The sequence below is a fragment of the Pyrus communis genome, chromosome 9, assembly GCF_041283825.1.
Source record: "Pyrus communis isolate YQ-2024b chromosome 9, ASM4128382v1, whole genome shotgun sequence".
Taxonomy (NCBI): domain Eukaryota; kingdom Viridiplantae; phylum Streptophyta; class Magnoliopsida; order Rosales; family Rosaceae; genus Pyrus; species Pyrus communis.
In genome coordinates, this window is record NC_142573.1 from 4,286,253 (window position 1) to 4,305,049 (window position 18,797).

General features: G+C 36.3%; 1 protein-coding gene and 2 pseudogenes across 1 annotated transcript; 1 reads left to right on the top strand and 2 right to left on the bottom strand.

The window, feature by feature from the left end:
* Positions 1–1,374: 1,374 nt before the first annotated feature.
* On the top strand, positions 1,375–2,205 carry LOC137738704 (uncharacterized). Its single transcript, XM_068478178.2, has 3 exons — positions 1,375–1,519; positions 1,620–1,688; positions 1,921–2,205. The coding sequence occupies exons 1-3, from the start codon at positions 1,463–1,465 to the stop codon at positions 1,999–2,001; spliced, it is 207 nt and encodes a 68-aa protein (XP_068334279.1). The 5' UTR covers positions 1,375–1,462; the 3' UTR covers positions 2,002–2,205.
* A 4,311-nt stretch (positions 2,206–6,516) lies between these two features.
* On the bottom strand, positions 6,517–8,371 carry LOC137738754 (phenolic glucoside malonyltransferase 2-like; annotated as a pseudogene).
* A 7,130-nt stretch (positions 8,372–15,501) lies between these two features.
* Positions 15,502–16,972, bottom strand: LOC137738965 (phenolic glucoside malonyltransferase 1-like; annotated as a pseudogene).
* Positions 16,973–18,797: the final 1,825 nt, after the last annotated feature.

The following is an 18,797-nucleotide window of genomic DNA, read 5'->3' on the forward strand; positions in this document are numbered from 1 at the left end:
ATTTTTTGCTGATGTGATCTCAAAGCATATGCAAACAAGTTTGACGGTTGTGATCGTTGAAATTAGTTTCGGAGAATTCGTATCCCATCAAAACAATAGATTGACTAACACTTAGAGTTTATTTATACTTTCATTAAGTATAACATAAGATTTTGTGGTATCCACTTGTGTAAATATTTTAATTTGAAGATCGAATCCATTCATTGTATTCATATAGGGTCAGGAGTGTAGCTGTAAAAAATCATCAAAATCGGAGTTAAAATAACCGTTAAATCGTGATTTTTCGTTTATAACTGTCGGAATTAGTTTCATAGAATTCGTATCCAATCAAGTTCAATGGTGTGTGTGTATATATATATATATATTAAGTAGATTTAAATTTATTTATTTTGTATGTATAACACTTAAGAAATTGAATTGTATGTATATTTAAGCCAATCCAATGATCACCAATTTTTTAAAATTTAATTTAATATATATATATATATATATAAAATTATTATAGTTTTTAGGGATATAAAATTTAATTTAATATATATATAATTTAATATATATATATATATATATACACACACTTTATGTCGCTTAAAAGCGACACTAGTATTTAAAAATTATTAAAATAATGTTTACGTCGGTTTAAAAGCGACATAAACATTTAATAACGCTTATAAGCGACAGTAAATCCGACGTCATGTTCAGTTAGTGTCGCAACTGCCTAATCCGCTACTATATTAGATTAAAGCGACACCACCCTCCGACACTATAGCCCCCTTTTGTAGTAGTGTCACTTTGAATTCTAAAAATTGTTTCCTTTATCTTTCTTTAAAGTTGTGGTTTTTAAGTAATCTTTTTAATTAAATTCGTTTTTCTTAATTTAGGTCATTAAATCACCTCTTTCAAAAACTTTGTTTTAATTAATTCGTTGAGAATTGATTCGCTTTGATCTCTTTAAATTAATTCTTGTGGAGAACGACCTTGCTTGAGCCAATTATACTACAATAACCTTGTTTCTCTTGCAAGTATTTTATGTGTTTTTAATCCTTTTGCACAGGTGGTAAAAATCCTATCATGGCCTACTCTCTTGTTTTTGCCATGAGTAATTAAACTGTGCATGGAAATGTGACATTTTATTTTTACTCTGTAAGCTGCCTAGATTCTAGTTCAAAGTCGATAAATTAGGCCACAATTTAGCCTGTCTGCAAACAACCCTCTCTAAATTCGTAACTAATTAGCTTTGTCATGAGAGAATGACTCAAACCCTAATCAAAGGCAGCCCTGGTCTTTAGGCTTGAGTCTAAACTTTGCTCAACATGTGTCGAGCAATGAATGGAACTGAAAAAGCTATAAAATCCCCGTCACTAACCTCAACATTTCATCATCATAAGGAAGTTGTAAGCATTTTTCAGCTGCCTCATATTTTCTTGTGTGTGTTTGTGTAGAAAGAGAATTATACTTTATCAAGATGAACCAATCCCAGAACATGAGCCAACAAGCTGGCCAGGCCAAGGGCCAAGCTCAGGTGAGTCTAAAAGCATCTGACTAGAAAAGCACTTTGGTTAAAAGTTTGTTGGTCGTTTAGATGGTTGATGATCATGTGCTTTTTCAATTTTGATATACAGGAAAAGGCCAGTGGCATGATGGACCAAATGAGCAATGCTGCCCAATCTGCCAAGGAATCAGCCCAAGGGGTTTGAACTTCTTGTTCCTTTTGTTAATTCTACGTACATTACATCCGTTCTTTGCCAAGGAATGATTTTGTACCAATAACATGTCAATGTGCTATATTATTGACATGTTATGTGCAATGATATCAACGCCTTAACAATACTGTATCGACAATCCGTCATTTAATAAAGAATCATCGTCTACACTTATTATGCGTTGCACATGCATGTTGTAATTACATGTATGTTTTTGCAGGCTGGTCAGCAAATGATGGAGAAGGCACAGGGAGCAGCTGACTCCGTCAAGGATGCAGTTGGAGCCAACAAAAGAAGCTAAGGTGATGAGAGATCTCATCCGTCTGATTCCTCCAAAATTTTGTGTTCCTGTTTTTGTTTTGTGATTCTTTTTTTTTTTTTTTTGGGGTTGATCTTTTACTTAAACTTGCCATTTGAAGCAGGAACAAGGTCTGATCATGATCATGTAATCGCTTATTGTTCATTGAACATTACGCTAATAATTTCAATTATATTTGTTTGTTAATTTTTTTTTTTATGCCAAATGAAATCAGAAGCCATTTCTACTTAATTGCAAATCACAATACGACACATACAAAAACAATTCAACTGAGAGTATGCTCCTTTTGTGTCCCTGTGTTTTGTTTTGTGATGGTTTGTTATTGGGTTGATGTTTCTTAGACTTGACATTTGAAGCAAAAACAAGGTCTGACCATGTATGCTAATAATTTCAATGATTTTTCTCCATCACCAGTGTTTCTTCAAAGTGTTTGTTCATTTTTCTTATGACAAATGAAATCGAAAACCATTTTTATTAATCTGCAAATCACAGTACATACAAAATAAACCGAGAAAAAAAGAAGAAGAAGAAACTTGTGTTGAAACAAACTTTAGTAGCATACAACTACATATGGCTTAACTTTTCTTCAAGACCTTCAGCAAATAGATAAGCAAAAGCGCAAATAGATAAGCAAAAGCCTCCATATAACGTTTTTCCAAAACCAACCCAACCTTAACTACACCATCGCCATTCTTGCTCTTTTGATAAGATTTCGCCCGTGTTCCGTCTATCGAAAACTACCTCGTGCTTCGCTGCATCCTAAAACTCAAACCGGGGTGAACCGGCGGTGGTAATTGTTCTATCAATACTAGGCTGCAGTAGTGTATTCAAGATTCTTGAGACGCAAGTCTCTGCACCCTCCAAAAGGGTCTTGTCCAAACTTCTTATTTTGCATTCAAGGCCACTAACAGTCTAAGAAATTATTTGTTTTCTGCACCCTCCAAAAGGGTCTTATCCAAACTTTTTTATTTTGCATTCAAGGCCAGTAACAGTCCAAGAAATTATTTATTTTCTGCACCGTCCAAAAGGGTCTTGTCCAAACCTTTTAAATTGCATTCAAGGCCACTAACAGTCCATCTTCTCCCAGTAGGAATTTTGTTTTCGCAACTACTCCATGTCCATCCAGATACATTTTGTGAGGATCCTAGAGATTCACACATCATATATTATGCGATCAGAAATTATTTAACTTTTTTTATTTAAAATTAAACACAAATAGTATCTGACGAAAACTGGCGGCACGATATATGATGAACGATTAAGATATGGAGATCCCTATGATTCTCACAAAATGGATTCGGAGATGATCCTCTTCCTGCAAACATAAGCGTAACGGCTATATTTTTGATTGTGCGGTCCGATTTAACGGTTGAAATCGACACTATAAATACCTATGTATTTTTGGTTGATCCAATGGTACAAGTTCAATCGTTTTTTTTTTAGTTTTATATTTATATATTTATTAAATCTAACGGCTAAGATCATATATGATCAAATCTAACAATAAAAAAAAAGATCTAATGTCCCAAATTTAAATTCAATGGCTATAATAATTAAAAAAAATTATTTAACTCAAAATTCATTCAAAAACTCTATAAATACCTATGTATTTGTTCAAACATCCACACAAAACTCAAATTTCTCCTATAATTCTTCCAATTTTTCTTTCTACCATCTTCCAAAATCATTTCTATTGATCATGGTTTATTAGTGATCCAATTTAGTGATTTTTCCATAGTGCTTCATGAGTTTCATATGTCGATTTAGTGATTTTTCAATATTTATCGAAATTTAAATATTTAAGGTTAAAATGTGCATAAAATTATTTTTTGATAGTCTATATTTTTTTAAAGTTAATTTTAAAAAAATAGCCTAAATTTATTTTCTAATAATTTGGGCTAAAATTTTAGGCCAGAAGAGTTGGAGCAGAAAAGTTGTTTCTGAATTAAAACCTAAATTTTACTTCAACGGTTGGAGATGGTCTAACAGAGGTGTGTAGGGATCGATACTTGGAACCAAAAATCGAAACTGAAACATGAACAAAATTAGACTGCATTGAACGATACGGTTTTGCCATTTTGAAACGATTCCATTTCGAAACCGAATCGCAGTCTGAAAAAAGGTTTATTCGATTTTGAACATATGAAACCGCACCGCAAAACTTAAAAGGGTTTTTTTCTTTGGTTTTTATATTTGCGGAGCTTTTAATTTGGTCCTTGGGATTTTTTCTGGATTTGATCTTGTTGTTCCAGGGTTACAGCTCCGACCCTCGAATTAGTATTGCTTGCTGTTTTTCTTGTTTGAGTATTTATATGTAAGTGGTACCATATTGTAAGCAGTTCAATGAAACTCATTAGTCATAACTATATTAACTAGGTACTACGATTACAATACATTCAATTCATGCCGAGTATAATACCGCACATAACAGAAATTTATCACAAGAACACCTACTTGTATTCAACGCCATGGATGATATGCAAGTTAGTCTTCTTCTCCCATTACTCAATAGCTCCCTTACTATATGAATAAGTCTCAATAATACTTAGGGTTTTTTCACGTATGGGGGCATAGACTATAGCTTCATATATACACTGCTAGGGTTACACAACTAGCCTATTAACAGTTATATATCCTTATCATCTTAATATTGAATGAGTCCTATCATGATTCAATATCTTTGCATTTAATCCTTATCAGGATTCTTTAAGTTAGTTGCATGGAGCTAAGACTCCGTAGTCCTCATGAATTAAAGATTAACTATACCACTTGTATTATAAATAGCTCGAGAATAAAGTTAAATGTCATCCAAGTAATATCAACTAACACTCTTTGTCGTTCACTAGAACTTTACACATATGTCCACCGGCCTTAGGCTCTTCTGCGTAGTGAAGAAAACTCTGTAAAGTCATGTAATTATTGTTGCTTTTGTAGTTTTTGTTTAGAACTTTTCCAGATTATGAATCCCTTTGAGATTGCAGTGAAGCCACTAAATCACGACGTCTTTGGTTTAAACTGGTGTACAGTTTGGAATATTATTTGGATTTCAGTGGCAATTTGAACCCTTTGGATCGTATTAATGGTTAAAACATTTAGTTTGCAAATTTGAAACTGAAACTAAAATAATTTAAAACCGAATCAAAGCAAACCAAAATGGTTTCGGTTTTACGCAAAACCACACTGAACCAATCCAAACTATGCCCACCCCTACAGGGCGGCTTACTAACACATGAGTCTCACATCTGTTAAAGAAACATACAAATGATGATATAAATATATATTAAGAGCGTATGTTCATTTTTTTGAAATATTATGCTCAAAGGGTAATGCTAAGACCATCTCCAAAGGAGATGTCAAATATGCCAAATATGATTAAAAGATATTTAGGTGTTCTCAATGGATATGTCATATATGATGTGACATGTGAGTCATTTGACTCCTTACTTTCTAACTGTCTTTTTTGACAACAAACAAAGAAGAAGTCAAATATATTTAATTGATTTTTTTAATACATGGATCCAATTAACAACCAATAGAATAAAAAACTACAATTAATTTTGATTATTTTTTATTAGTTAATATAACTCTAGGCCCAATAAAATAATAAATAAATATTTAACACATTCATTGGAAAATAAGAGAATTTAGCATTTGTATTCAATTTGCCACATCAGTTATCAAATAAAATTTTGACATATTATATTTGACATCTTCTTTGGAGATGCACTAAGGGAGATCAAATTTTTAAATCAAATTTTCTAAACAAAATGATGTGACTGTTGCTGATTGAATTATTAGTTAAGTATTGATTAATGTGTTTATTTCCTATTGATAACATATCATTTGATTTAAAAATTTAATTTTTTTAGCATTATTCTATGCTCAAATGCTAATTATTCTATTTACTATCCTTATCCTTATGAGTTCACTGCTAATGGCTCGGTGTCTAAATCAGGTCAGGTCCTCTTGGTCCACCGCCAATGACAAAGACGACGATCTGGGATTCCAATTCGGTGCCTCCTCATACGCTGTCTTCTTTGTCTGGCAATGGTTTCAACAAGGTGGCAAAGCCTTGTGGAACCATTTTTGTGATTGGACCTCCGTCTACTCGGGTGGCAATGGTTTCAACAACGTGGCAAAGCCTTATTGAACCATTTTTGTGATTGGACCTCCGTCTACTCCGGTAATGGGTGGCTGCTTGGTTCAGAGAACATTACGCTAATAATTCCAATTTTATTTTTCTCTGGCACCAATGTTTCAGAGTGTTTGTTCAAATTTTTATTATTTTAATTAATGCCAAATGAAATCTGAAACCGTTAATCACAATTTGATGCATACAAAAACAACTCAATTGAGAGCATGCTCCTTTTGTGTCCCTGTGTTTTGTTTTGCAATTCTTTGTTTTTGGGTTGATGTTTCTTAAACTCGACATTTGAAGCAAGAACAAGGTTTAACCGTGTATGCTTATAATTTCAATGATTTTTCTCCAGCAGCATATCAGTGTTTCTTCAGAGTGCGTGTTCATTTTTTTTTTTTTTATATTCCAAATGAAATCAAAAACCATTTTTATTAATCTGCAAATCACACAAAATAAACCGAGAAAAATCACAGTACAACACACAAAATAAACCTAGAAAAATCACAGTATGACACACAAAGCTTTAGTAGTATGCTACTACATACGGCTTAATTTTTCTCCAAGACCTTCAGCAAATAGATAAGCAAAAGCCTCCATGTAACGGTTTTGCAAAACCAACCCAACCTCAACCGCACCATCGCCATTCTTGCTCTTTTGATAAGATATCGCCCCTGTTCCATCTATCGAAACTATCTCGTGCTTCGTTGGTCTTCCCCATCCAAATCTGCAGCATCATAAAACTCAAACTGGGGTGAACCAGCGGTGGTAATTGTTCTATCAGTACTAGGCTGCAGTAGTGTATTCAAGATTCTTGAGACCCAAGTCTCTGCACCCTCCAAAAGGGTCTTGTCTAAACTTTTTATAACTTCACTAATAGCATTCAAGGCCACTAACAGTCCATCTTCTCCCAATAGGTCTTTTGTTTTCGCAACTACACTATGTCCTGCGATGCAATTCCCGAAATAGGTTGGTGGTAGGGGAGGGTCTAAGCGCGACCGGCAGTCCACGTGAAGGATGAATACTACTTTCTCTGTCTTGATCTCTTCAGCCCTAACTAAGCAAACCCATGTATAGGCGCATGTTAGCAAATTTGTCGACAAATGCAATAGTTTTGAATGATCACCTTGTTCCTTCTTCTTTGTCTTCATAGTCCTCATCACTGACCGCCTTAACATTTCGATTTTAGCTCCTGTGAACTCGAAGGTGCCCCGAATTCCGTCTCCTGTACTTCCAACCTCCAAAAGCATTAAGCTTCTATTGTTTGGACCACCCGGTCTTAACCACTCGTTTGAGAAGATTGCTTGGAGCCCGGCAGAGTCCTTAATGACCTTTCTGTTGTAAGTTGGCAAGGGTGGCGGTCCTCCTCCTTCTCTTCCTCTATGTTTGCATAAGTGACCCCAAAATTTGAAAAACGAAAATGCAGATAAGCCATCAAAGACAGCCTTGTGCATGGCTGATCCAATCGAAAAACCGCCATTGGGAAAGACGGTTATTTGCAATGCCAGCACAGCAGCTTTGTCATGAGACACTGCCAATTGGGGTACAAGAGGATGGTATTCTTTGGCTTCAATGTCAAAGTTGTTGGTTGAAATTAGACGGTGGAAATCAGCATCAGACTCGGCGATTGTGAGCAAAATTGCATCGCCTTTGACATAACTGAGAAGGGGTATGGGGGAGTCTGGAGGCCAGGTGAGGTTTCCTGCTAGAGGTACAAAGTGTTGGAGGGTGGCAGAAAGCGAGGTTTTAAGTTTCGGAAATATGGAATCGAAGAAGTGTGATGGGTCGAAAGAGGGCATGTTGTAGAAGGAAAGGAATTGAGGCGGTGGGAACCTTAGCCAGCGGAGGTCAAAGAATGTTAGAGGAAGAGACACATCATCCGGGTGGGCGGAGTCCAGCGGCGAGCTTGGTTTGGGAGCTACCCTGCAAACCTCAATAACTTTGACTGAGCCTGGTTTTGCCATCGGAGATGGAAAAGAAAGCTGGACCCCAGAAACCGTGAGCTGAACAGAAAATTTTCACACGGTTGGTTTCAGTTTCAAAATCGAAAATTTTAGAAGAAACCGAAGAAGAGAGACGGATTGGGATGGGCAGGAGAAAAGAGTGAATGAGGGTGAGATGATCTGCACAAGAAAGGAAGAAGACGGAGTTTGGTTGTGCAAATTGTAAGTGTGGATGAGATATTTACTTGACATATGGCGGGACATATTTTTTCGAACTGGATATTTACTGAAAAGACTATGAGATCCCATCTTTCTAGTAATTTTGTTTGGGTAATGCATCCATGCTATGTGGCCCAACAATACAGTGACATGTCACTCCAAAACAACTACGGTTTTACTATTCCACCAATCCAGAACCCTTCTTCTCCATCACATCGCCCAGCAGCTTTTCCTTGTGCATTGTCAAATCTTTCCCTTTGTGTAAAACGAGAGTGTAACATATTAGTAGACATGGGTCATTCTCAGCGGCCAAACAGAAGAGTGGCATTTCTACTTTATTACAAATCACACATATAAAATTAGAAGAAAGAAGACACTTGCGTTGAGACCAACTATATATTGCTTCAAATACCTTCAAATCCTTTAGCAAATAGAGAAGCAAAACACCACCATCACCGTTCCTGTTATCTTCAAAACAAACTACCGGTGTTGGTATTCAAAGTTTGCTAACTCAAGACCAGGATATATGGGTGATAAGTTTACGAACTATATCACACCTCTCACTCGCTTTCACTCTCTACGAAGTTGGACAAACAAAAAGAAAAGAAGCAGCAAGCTTCTTGGAAAAACACACTCTAATAAATTAAACAGTTTACAAACTGATTTGTTGAATTGAAAGATAGAATTGGAGTATTTTAAAGCCTTTCGGAGAAGGCTTACTTATACAAGCAGAAAGAACAATAAACAATACAAAATAAAGACCGGCAGCCTTAGCCATCTCCAATCTATTCGGTCAAAGGATTATAAAGCTAAAAATAATTCGAAATGACACGAAAATCGTTTTCAATTGAAGGTTAGGCCAAATGATACGTGGGCTCCACCGGGCTAAAAATGGAAAAAACAGGCCAACCGGCCGGCCCAAACGTTTGAATGCAACGGCTACTTGATGTCAGCATGACGCCAGCTAGCAACGGCTAGCTGACGCTATGTTACCGTTGCATTTGAATATATATATATATATATATATATATTTTTTTTTTTTTTTTTTTAAAATTCTAATTTCTTCCTATAAATACCTAAACCATGTCGCCATGCAGATAAGAATCCTATCTAAAATGAAAAATTTGGAATTATAACCATTTTAAAGAACACTTATTGAAATATATCCTAGTTTTTTTAATTCTTATAAATTTAACCAAAATTGATGTTAGAAGACAAAATTACTCCTAGACTAAAACTTTCCCTTCCACCTAATATTGTGTTTTTTTTTTTGCTCTGAACGTCATCCCTATTATTGAACTATCGGGATCCAAGCACCAACACACAACTTTGTTATCTCTACTCAAAAGCAATTGAGCTAAGAGATCAACACACCAATCATTTTACCTAAACAAATGCCACTTTTTTCTTACCACAAACCATGTAGTTAATGTCTTAATTGTACGAGTTTCACGATTGCTACCCGAGTGGTAGGTGGATCATTGGGTTCTATTGGGTATCGGCAGCCGGCCAATCTTTAGAGCTCTACTGTTTTGTGCTCTCTCTCATCCGCTTGTATAAAAATCCAGGGTAAAGTGGTAATTATGGCAATGTGGCTTTGTCTGCAGGCTATGCATAAATTTCCCGCGTTTTGATGTTTTTTTTTTTTTGTTTCTTGTTTTTTGTGTCGCACTTGCATGCACCATTGGTATCGCAGCTTCCAGCTATCTTCCGTGCATTATTGCACTTTCATATGCTGTCACGCATCTTTTTCCCTCTCACTTCCTCTATTAAAAGAATGAATAGTATATTGCAGGGTTATGGAAAGTGATGGACTGAATAGTTTTCGTATATCACATTGATAAACTTTACGGTTAAATATATACACCATTGGTCAAACAATTAACACTACATCAATGTCTTCGAAAATCGTTTCCCACTTTTGGTGGAATTTGACATAGACCATATTAGGTAAATATATTACAGAATATATTACATGGTATTTTTTAATACTCCCCCTCAAGAAGAGTGAATATTATAAACTCCCAACTGGTCGCGTAGTGTAGCAAATTGATCTTTTCCAAAGGCTTTTGTAAATAAATCTGCTAATTGGAAATGTGTAGGTACATGTGAGGGAATAATCATTCTAGCTTGTAGTTTTTCTTGAACGATGTGACAATCAATTTCAATATGCTTCGTTCGCTCGTGAAAAACAAGATTAGCTGCAATATACATGGCAGCTTGATTGTCACAAAATAATGATGTGGGAGCCTTTTGCGGAACCTTAAAATCTTGTAATATATAGCGTAGCCAAGTTAACTCTAAACATGTGTTGGCCATAGCTCGATATTCGGCTTCTGCAGATGATCGAGAAACATTGTCTTGTTTCTTGGATTTCCATGAGATGAGAGAATTTCCAAGAAAAATACAATATCTTGTAACTGACCTTCTTGTGGTACGATCACAAAAAGCCTTTGACTCAAGATTGTCAGAGACAGGGAATAACAAACCTTGGCCAGGAGTACCTTTGATGTACCTGAGAATTCGTAAAGCTGCATCTCAATGAGGTTTGCGAGGTTCATGCATGAATTGACTCAATGTGCGAACTGAAAAGACTATGTCAGGTCTAGTGACAGTAAGATAAATCAATCGTCCGACTAGTCTTCTGTACTTGGTGTGATCATCTAACAATGCTCCATCAGTGAGAGTGAGTTTCAAATTTTGTTCCATTGGAAACTTGTCTGAGCATGCTCCCGTAAGTCCAGAATCTTGCAAAATGTCTAGTGCATATTTTCTCTGAGACATGAAAATGCCTTACTTAGAACGAGAAAATTCAATGCCCAAAAAATATTTCAAATCACCAAGATCTTTAATGCAGAAGCGTGTGAGAAGAAATGTTTTGAGGCGTTTCATCTCTTGAAGATCATTTCCTGTAAGAAGTATGTCATCTACATAGATAAGAATTGCAGTAAATAAAGTCCCTTGAGCCTTGGTAAAAAGAGAATAATCAGCTTTTGACTGTTGATAACATGCTTTCTGAATGGTGAGGGAAAAAGTCGAAAACCAGTTTCTAGAGGCCTCCATGAGCCCATATATAGATTTGTTAAGCCGACATACAATATTCTCTCTCTGTCGGCGAAGACCTGGAGGTGGTTCCATGAAAACAACCTCGTGCAAATCACCATGCAGAAAAGAGTTACGAACATCCAGTTGGTGAATGAACCAATGACAGGCACTGGCAACAGCAAGAAGACAACAAAGAGTGGTGAGTTTGGGGGTAGGAGAAAATGTTGCTGATAATCAACGACCTCAATTTAAGTGTATCCTTTTGCAACAAGACGAACCTTGTAGCTCTCAATGGTGCCATCAAAGTTGTATTTGATTTCATAGACCTATTTGCAGCCAATGGTTTATGTCCTGCAGGTAAGGGAACCATGGTCCATGTATTGTTTTGCTGCAAAGCTGTTAATTCTGTATGCATGGCATGTCGCCAATTAAAATATATTACATGATATTTCTTAATATCCTCAGTCCCAGATTCTGCGACAGCAAACTTTATTTACCAAATATAGAGTAGTCATTAAACTGATTCAACCACGCACCTACCAACCCACACCCGCGAGGAAGACGACTGACTTAGCAGAATGGCGAGCTGTGTATACTGGAAAGAAAGAGAAGCTCAATCTCATGGAATTATATAAAGGTTGAAAATGGAAGTCGGAAGCGGAAGAGACAGAGGAAATGAGAGATATTAGACATAACAGAGAAGCTCAATCAGAATTCAGAAATGGGAAGAAGGGAGGAACTTAGAAGGTTTTAGCATTATGGTAATTTAGTCTTTGGAACATAAATTTTGGTTAGTTTTATAAGAATTAGAAAAAGTAGGTCATATTTCAATACGTGTTCTCTGAAATGGCTATATTTCTAAATTTCTCATCTAAAATTTGTACAACCAATTACATCTGGACACGTGTCACTCGAAATCCTATTCTCAAAATTATTGAGATTACATCTTGACAAGAAATCTGGAGAGTTACTCACGTTAGCGACACGTGTCACTCAAAATCCTATCCAAAAAATTATTTAGATTATAGAACGATTAGAAATCTGGAGACTTATTCATTTGGCGATAAGTGACACTCAAAATATGTCTGAAAACCTTATTTTAATATGATAGTTTAATTTAAGTAACCATATTAATTCAATTAAAATAATAAATTATGTTTGGTCTATGGTCCCTTGGCCCCCTCGGTTAGAAATGATATAAAATATAGTTTGATACTGTTCATTAAAATATAATTTCTTGAAAGATTAGAGGACTAAAAGGAGTCTTCTGGCCCTCCTTTAATTGAAAATGGCCTTGGTATGCCAGTCTAAATCACAAAGTAACCACATGCCCAACTTGTACTGTGAGAAAGCTGTTCGTGTTGTGCTGAACCACAAGCCTGCACAACTACCATTACTTTGGAGGTTGAATTTTCCTTGTGGATCATGAAAATCGTATGCCACAGCAGCACGGGAAGTCACTGTTGTGGTCCAAACTAAACGTGCACCATCATGTTGAAAAATTAAAACACACGACAATGTATGACTTACTAAGAAAAGCATCATAGTAGAATCCCAGGAATAGTTAACGGGACATCAAATTATTGTTAATCATATTGAAACCGTTCTCAGGTTGGCGAGACTTCAAATCGAAGGTGCGGATACACAAAAATATGTATTGAGAATATGGCCTTTTAAACTAAAATCACAAGAACAGGTTCCAATCAAAGCACGGTAGTGTTGAGTTTCAGACACTTGAAATCGAATTCGGGGTTTAAATACTTTTTGACATTCGGACACATTCCCAACAAAAATACACAAAAATGAGACCGGCAATACCCATCATTCGTTTAAAGAAAACAAAACACTACATCCTATTGGCCATAGTACGATATTAAAGCATGAATGTTTATTAGGTATGAATCATTTCAAACTATATTTTACATTAGTGTCCTTAGAGATATGTCAATTAAAATATGTCATACATTAGTGCATGAATGCTTTAAAAGGTTCGATTATAAGAAATTCTACTTATAATTTGTACTATAAATGAGCAACACAACGATAGATATCCGAACCTTTTTAGGAGCTTAGTTTGGAGTGCTTCTAGATAAAGGCACTAGCCTATGCTTAGGCATGGTTTGGTACTGAGGTGATTCTAAAAAAAGCTGGTATCAAAAAAAGCTGGGAGTTGTTTTTGTGTTTGGTAAACATTCAACTTCAGCTTTTTTTCACAGTTTTGGGTGAAAAAAAGCCAAAAACAAGAAGCTACAAAACCCAGCTTTGAAAAACTGGTTTTTTTTCACATCTGTTTTACATAAAAGTTTACCAAACACTATAATATTGCTTTTTTTTTTTCTTTCAAAAGTACTTTTACAAAAAAGTTTACCAAACACTCTGCTACTTTATTTCACAGCTGCTTATTCTCACAGCACAGCAGAAGCAGCTTTTTTTCAAAGCACAACAATACCAAACCAGCCCTTATTGTAATCATCCAAGTAGGCAAGCAAGAGAGAAGTAAGAAGAGAAGCAAAGTAAGCAAGTAGCTAGCAAGAATCAAGAAGTGAGTTTCACTCTTAGTATGAGGGTGAGAATCAAATAAGAGTGTGAGTGTTCTAGAGTTTGTCTCTAGACAGTGAGAGTGTGTCATAACTTCTAAAATTGTGTATTTGAGAGTTTTTTTATTTTTTTTATTTTTGTAAGTGTAATACAAATAATTTGTTACTTGTTTTCACTGTCCAACACTTATAGTAGACTTGTGCACACTAATTTTTCTCAACAATTGGTATTAGAGTGGTACAATCAGAAACTGGCTCTAGTGAAGTTTTTGAGAATTGTGAGAAGTTTAGTACTTCGCAAGATTGTTGACTAATCTTTTTCGGCTTATCGAAGTTTTGCTGGGATGATGGGTGACCTTCAAGTTGTTGGAGGAATCAAGAAGCTTAACAACAAAAATTACAACACGTGGGCGACATGCTTGGAGTCTTACCTACAAGGCCAAGATCTTTAGGAGGTTGTCGGCGGCAATGAAGTTACGAAGCTGCAATAAGGCACCAATGAGTCACAACACTCTGTGGAAGTGGAAGATCAAAGCAGGAAAGGCCATGTTTGTGTATTCCTTTTTGTTGTCTCTGTTTTTTTAGGAGTAAGGTTTATGACCCCCCTGACTAGGTGTAATTTTTTTCATTATCAATAAAATTTCCCTCGCACTGTCGAGGTTTCTAAAAAAAAAATAATACAAAAGTTGGAGCACCTAGGAAAAGCTTCAACACCGAAAGAAGCATAGGACACCTTCGCCACACTCTTTTAAAAAAGAAATGATACGAGACTACAACTTCTCAAGAACAAGCTGTTATCGGTGGCTCAAAGGGACATCACGATTGCTCAATATTTCCACAAGGTAAAGTCTATATGTCGTGAAATTTCTAAGTTAGATCCTATTGCAACCATTTTTGAATCCAGGATAAAAAGAATATTTTTCAATGGGTTGAGACCGAATACCAAGGCTTTGTTGCCACTGTGCAAGGATGGCCGATCCATTTATCACTTGTTGAGTTTGAAAATTTGTTTGTTGATCAAGAAGCTTTGACTAAGCAAGTGGAGGGGTCTCGTCAAAAGGTAAGGAGGAAGCACTATACACTAATAAAAGTAAAAGCAGCTTCAAGAAGCATGTTGTTAGTGGACCTAAAAGAAATATGATGAGGTGAAATGTCATCAAGGAGGAGGAAGTTCTTAGGTAGGGGGAGTTCCAAAATATCATGGCAACCATGGTCAGTACCAGAATAATAAATGGCTTGAGCGCAAGTACTACAACTATGGAAAGAAGGGTCACATGGCGAAATATTTTTAATTTCAAATATTGATACTCAAAACAATTCAATTGATAGTATGTTCCTTTTGTGTTTTGTTTTTATTTTATGATTCTTTGTTTTTTGGTTGATCTTTCTTAAACTCGACATTCGAAGCAAGAACAAGGTCTAATCATGTATGCTAATACTTTCAATGATTTTTCTCCAGCATCAGTGTTTCTTCAGAGTGTTATTTTTATTTTTATTTTTGATAAATAAAATCAACAACCATTTTTATTTATCTGCAAATCACAGTACATACAAAATAAACCGAGAAATAAAGAAGAAGAAGAAACTTGTGTTGAAACAAACTTTAGTAGCATGCAATTACATACGACTTAACTTTTCTTCAAGACCTTCAGCAAATAGAGAAGCAAAAGCTTCCATGTAACGTTTTTCCAAAACCAACCCAACCTCAACTCCACCATCACCGTTCTTGCTCTTTTGAAAAGATATCGCCCTTGTCCCATCTATCGAAACCACCTCTTGCTTCGTTGGTCTCCCCTATCCGAAATCCGTTGCATCGCAGAACTCAAACCGGGGTGAACGGGTAGTGGCAATTATTCAATCAGTACAAGGCTGCAGTACTACATTGAAGATTCTTGAGACCCAAGTCTCTGCCCTCACCAAAAGGGTCTTATCCAAACTTTTTATCACTTCACTAATTGCATTCAAGGACACTAATAGTCCATCTTCTCCCAATAGGCGTTTTGTTTCAACAACAGCTCGATGTCTTGCGAGGAAATTCCTGAAATAGGTTGGCAATAACGGAGGGTCTAATCATGAATAATACTTTCTCTGTCTTGATCTCCTCAGCCCTGACTAAGCAAACCAATGTATAGGCGCATGTTAGCAAATATGTCGACAAATGCAGTAGTTTTGAATTATCAGCTTGTTCCTTCTTCTTTGCCATCATGGTCCTCATCACTAACCGCCTTAACATTTCGATTTTCGTGCATGTGAATTTGAAGGTGCCTCGAATTCCATCTCTTGGACCTCTAGCCTCCAAAAACATTAAGCTTCTATTGTTTGGACCACCAATCTTAACCACTCGTTTAAGTAGATTGCTTGGAGCCCAAAAGGGTCCTTTATGACTTTTCTGTTGTGACTTGGCATAGGTGGCAGTCCTTCTCCTTCTCCATGTTTGCAAAAGTGACCCCAAAATTTGAAAAACTAGATGGCAGATAAGCCATCACAGGCGGCATGGTGCATGGCTGATCCAATCGAAAAGTTGTCTTTGGGAAAGACGGTTATTTGCAATGCCAACACAGCAGCTTTGTCATGAGATACTACCAATTGGGGCATAAGAGGATGGTATTCTTTGGCTTTAATGTCAAAGTTGTTGCTCGAAATTAGACGGTGGAAATCAACATCAGACTCGTCGATAGTGAGCGAAATTGCGTCGGCTTTGATATAACTGAGAAAGGGTTTGGGGGAGTCTAGAGGCCAGATGAGGTTTCCCATTAGAGGTACAAAGTGTTGGAGGGTGGCAGATAGCGAGGTTTTGAGTTTCAGAAGTACAGAATCAAAGAAGTGTGATGTGTCGAATGAAGGCATGTTGTAGAAGAAAAGGTGTTGAGGGGGTAGGATTTTTAGCCAGCGGAGGTTAAAGAATGTTAGAGGAAGAGACAGATCCTCTTGGGGGCGGAGTTCGGTGGCTACTCTACGAACCTCAACAACTTTGATTGAGCCTGGTTTTGCCATCGGAGATGGAAAAAGAAAGCTGGACCCCAAAAATTGGGAGCTGAACCGAAATTTTATACACGGTTGGGTGCAATTTCAAATCCACCACGCATCTCCTGAAAAGAGATGGAGGAGGAAGAGAGAGAGAGAGGCACGAAGAAAGAGTAACATCCTCTTGACTAACTTTTTTCTCATACTAAATTACAAGTTATATTTATAGAGAACACTTAAGAAACACTACCTCGGATGGACTAGGCTCAATTCCTAAACTAACAAGCAAAACCCAAATACTAAAATAAACATAAGTACTAATATTTTCCAATACTTGGAACCGAAAACCAAAACTAAAACACGAACAAAATTAGACCGCACTGAACAATTCGGTTTTGCCATTTTGAAACGGTTTTAGTTTGAAACCGAACTGCATTTTGAAAAAAGGTTTAATTTCAGTTTTAAACATATGAAACCGCACCGAAATTGGACCCCACCGCAAAACTTAAAAGGGTTTTTTCTTTGGTTTTTATATTTGTGGAGCTTTTAATTTGGTCATTGGGGTTTTTTCTGGATTTGATCTGGTTGTTCCAGGCTTGCAGCTCCAACCCTCGAATTAGTATGGCTTGCTGTTTTCTTTTTTGAGTACTTTTATGTAAGTGGTACCATATTGTAAGCAGTTCAATGAAACTCATTAGTCAGAATCAACTAGCTACTAGGATTACAATACATTTAATTCATGCCGAGTATAATACCGCTCATAATAGAAATTTATCACAAGAACACCTACTTGTATTCGACGCCATAGATGAGATGTAAGTCAGTCTTTTACTCCCACTACTCAATAGCTCCCTTACTGAATGAATAGGTGTCAGTAATACTTAGGGTTTTTTCACGTATGGGAGTAGGGACTATAACTTCATATATATACTGCTAGGGTTACACAACCAACCTATTAACAGTCGTATATCCTTATCATCTTAATAATGAATGAGTCTTATCATGATTCAATATCTTTGCATTCAATCCTTATCAGGATTTCCTTAAGTTAGTTGCACGGAGTTAAGACTCCGTAGTCCTCACGAAGTAAACATTAACTATACCACTTGTATTACAAATAACTCGAGAATCAAGTTAACTATCATCCAAGTAATATCAACCAACACTCATTTGTCATTCACTAGAACTTTACACATATGTCCACCGGCCTTAGGCAAGAAAACTCTGTAAAGTCATGTAATTAATGTTGCTTTTGCAGTTTTTGTTTAGAACTTTTCCAAATTATGAATCCCTTTGAGATTGCAGTGAAGCCGCTGAATCACGACAGATCTGGTTTAAACTGGTGTACCGTGTACAGTTTGGAATATTATTTGGATTTCAATGGCAATTTGAATCCCTTTGGATTGGATTGTATTAATGGCATAAAACATTTAGTTTGCAACTTTTGAAACCAAAACTAAAATCATTTAAAACCTAATCAAAGCAAATCAAAATGGTTTCGGTTTTATGTAAAACCGCACCGAACCAATCCAAACCGTACCCAGCCCAACAAGTGCGGCTTACTAACACGAGACATACAAATGATGATATAAATATATAATAAGAGTATATTTTCATTTTTTGAAATATTATGCTAAGAGGGTAATGTTAAGGGAGACCAAATTTTGTAAACCAAATGATGTGGTTGTTGATGATTAGATTATTACTTAAGTGTTTATTAATAATGTGCCACAACATTTGATTTAAAAATTTAACCCCCCTAGCATTATACTATGCTCAGATACTCACTATTCTATTTCCTATCGTTACGAGTTCACTGCTAATGGCTCGGTGTCTAAATCAGGTCGGGCCTCGTAGTCCACCGCCAATGACAAAGACGACGTTCTCGGATTCCGATTCGGTGCCTCCTCATTCGCCGTCTTCTTCGTCTGGCAA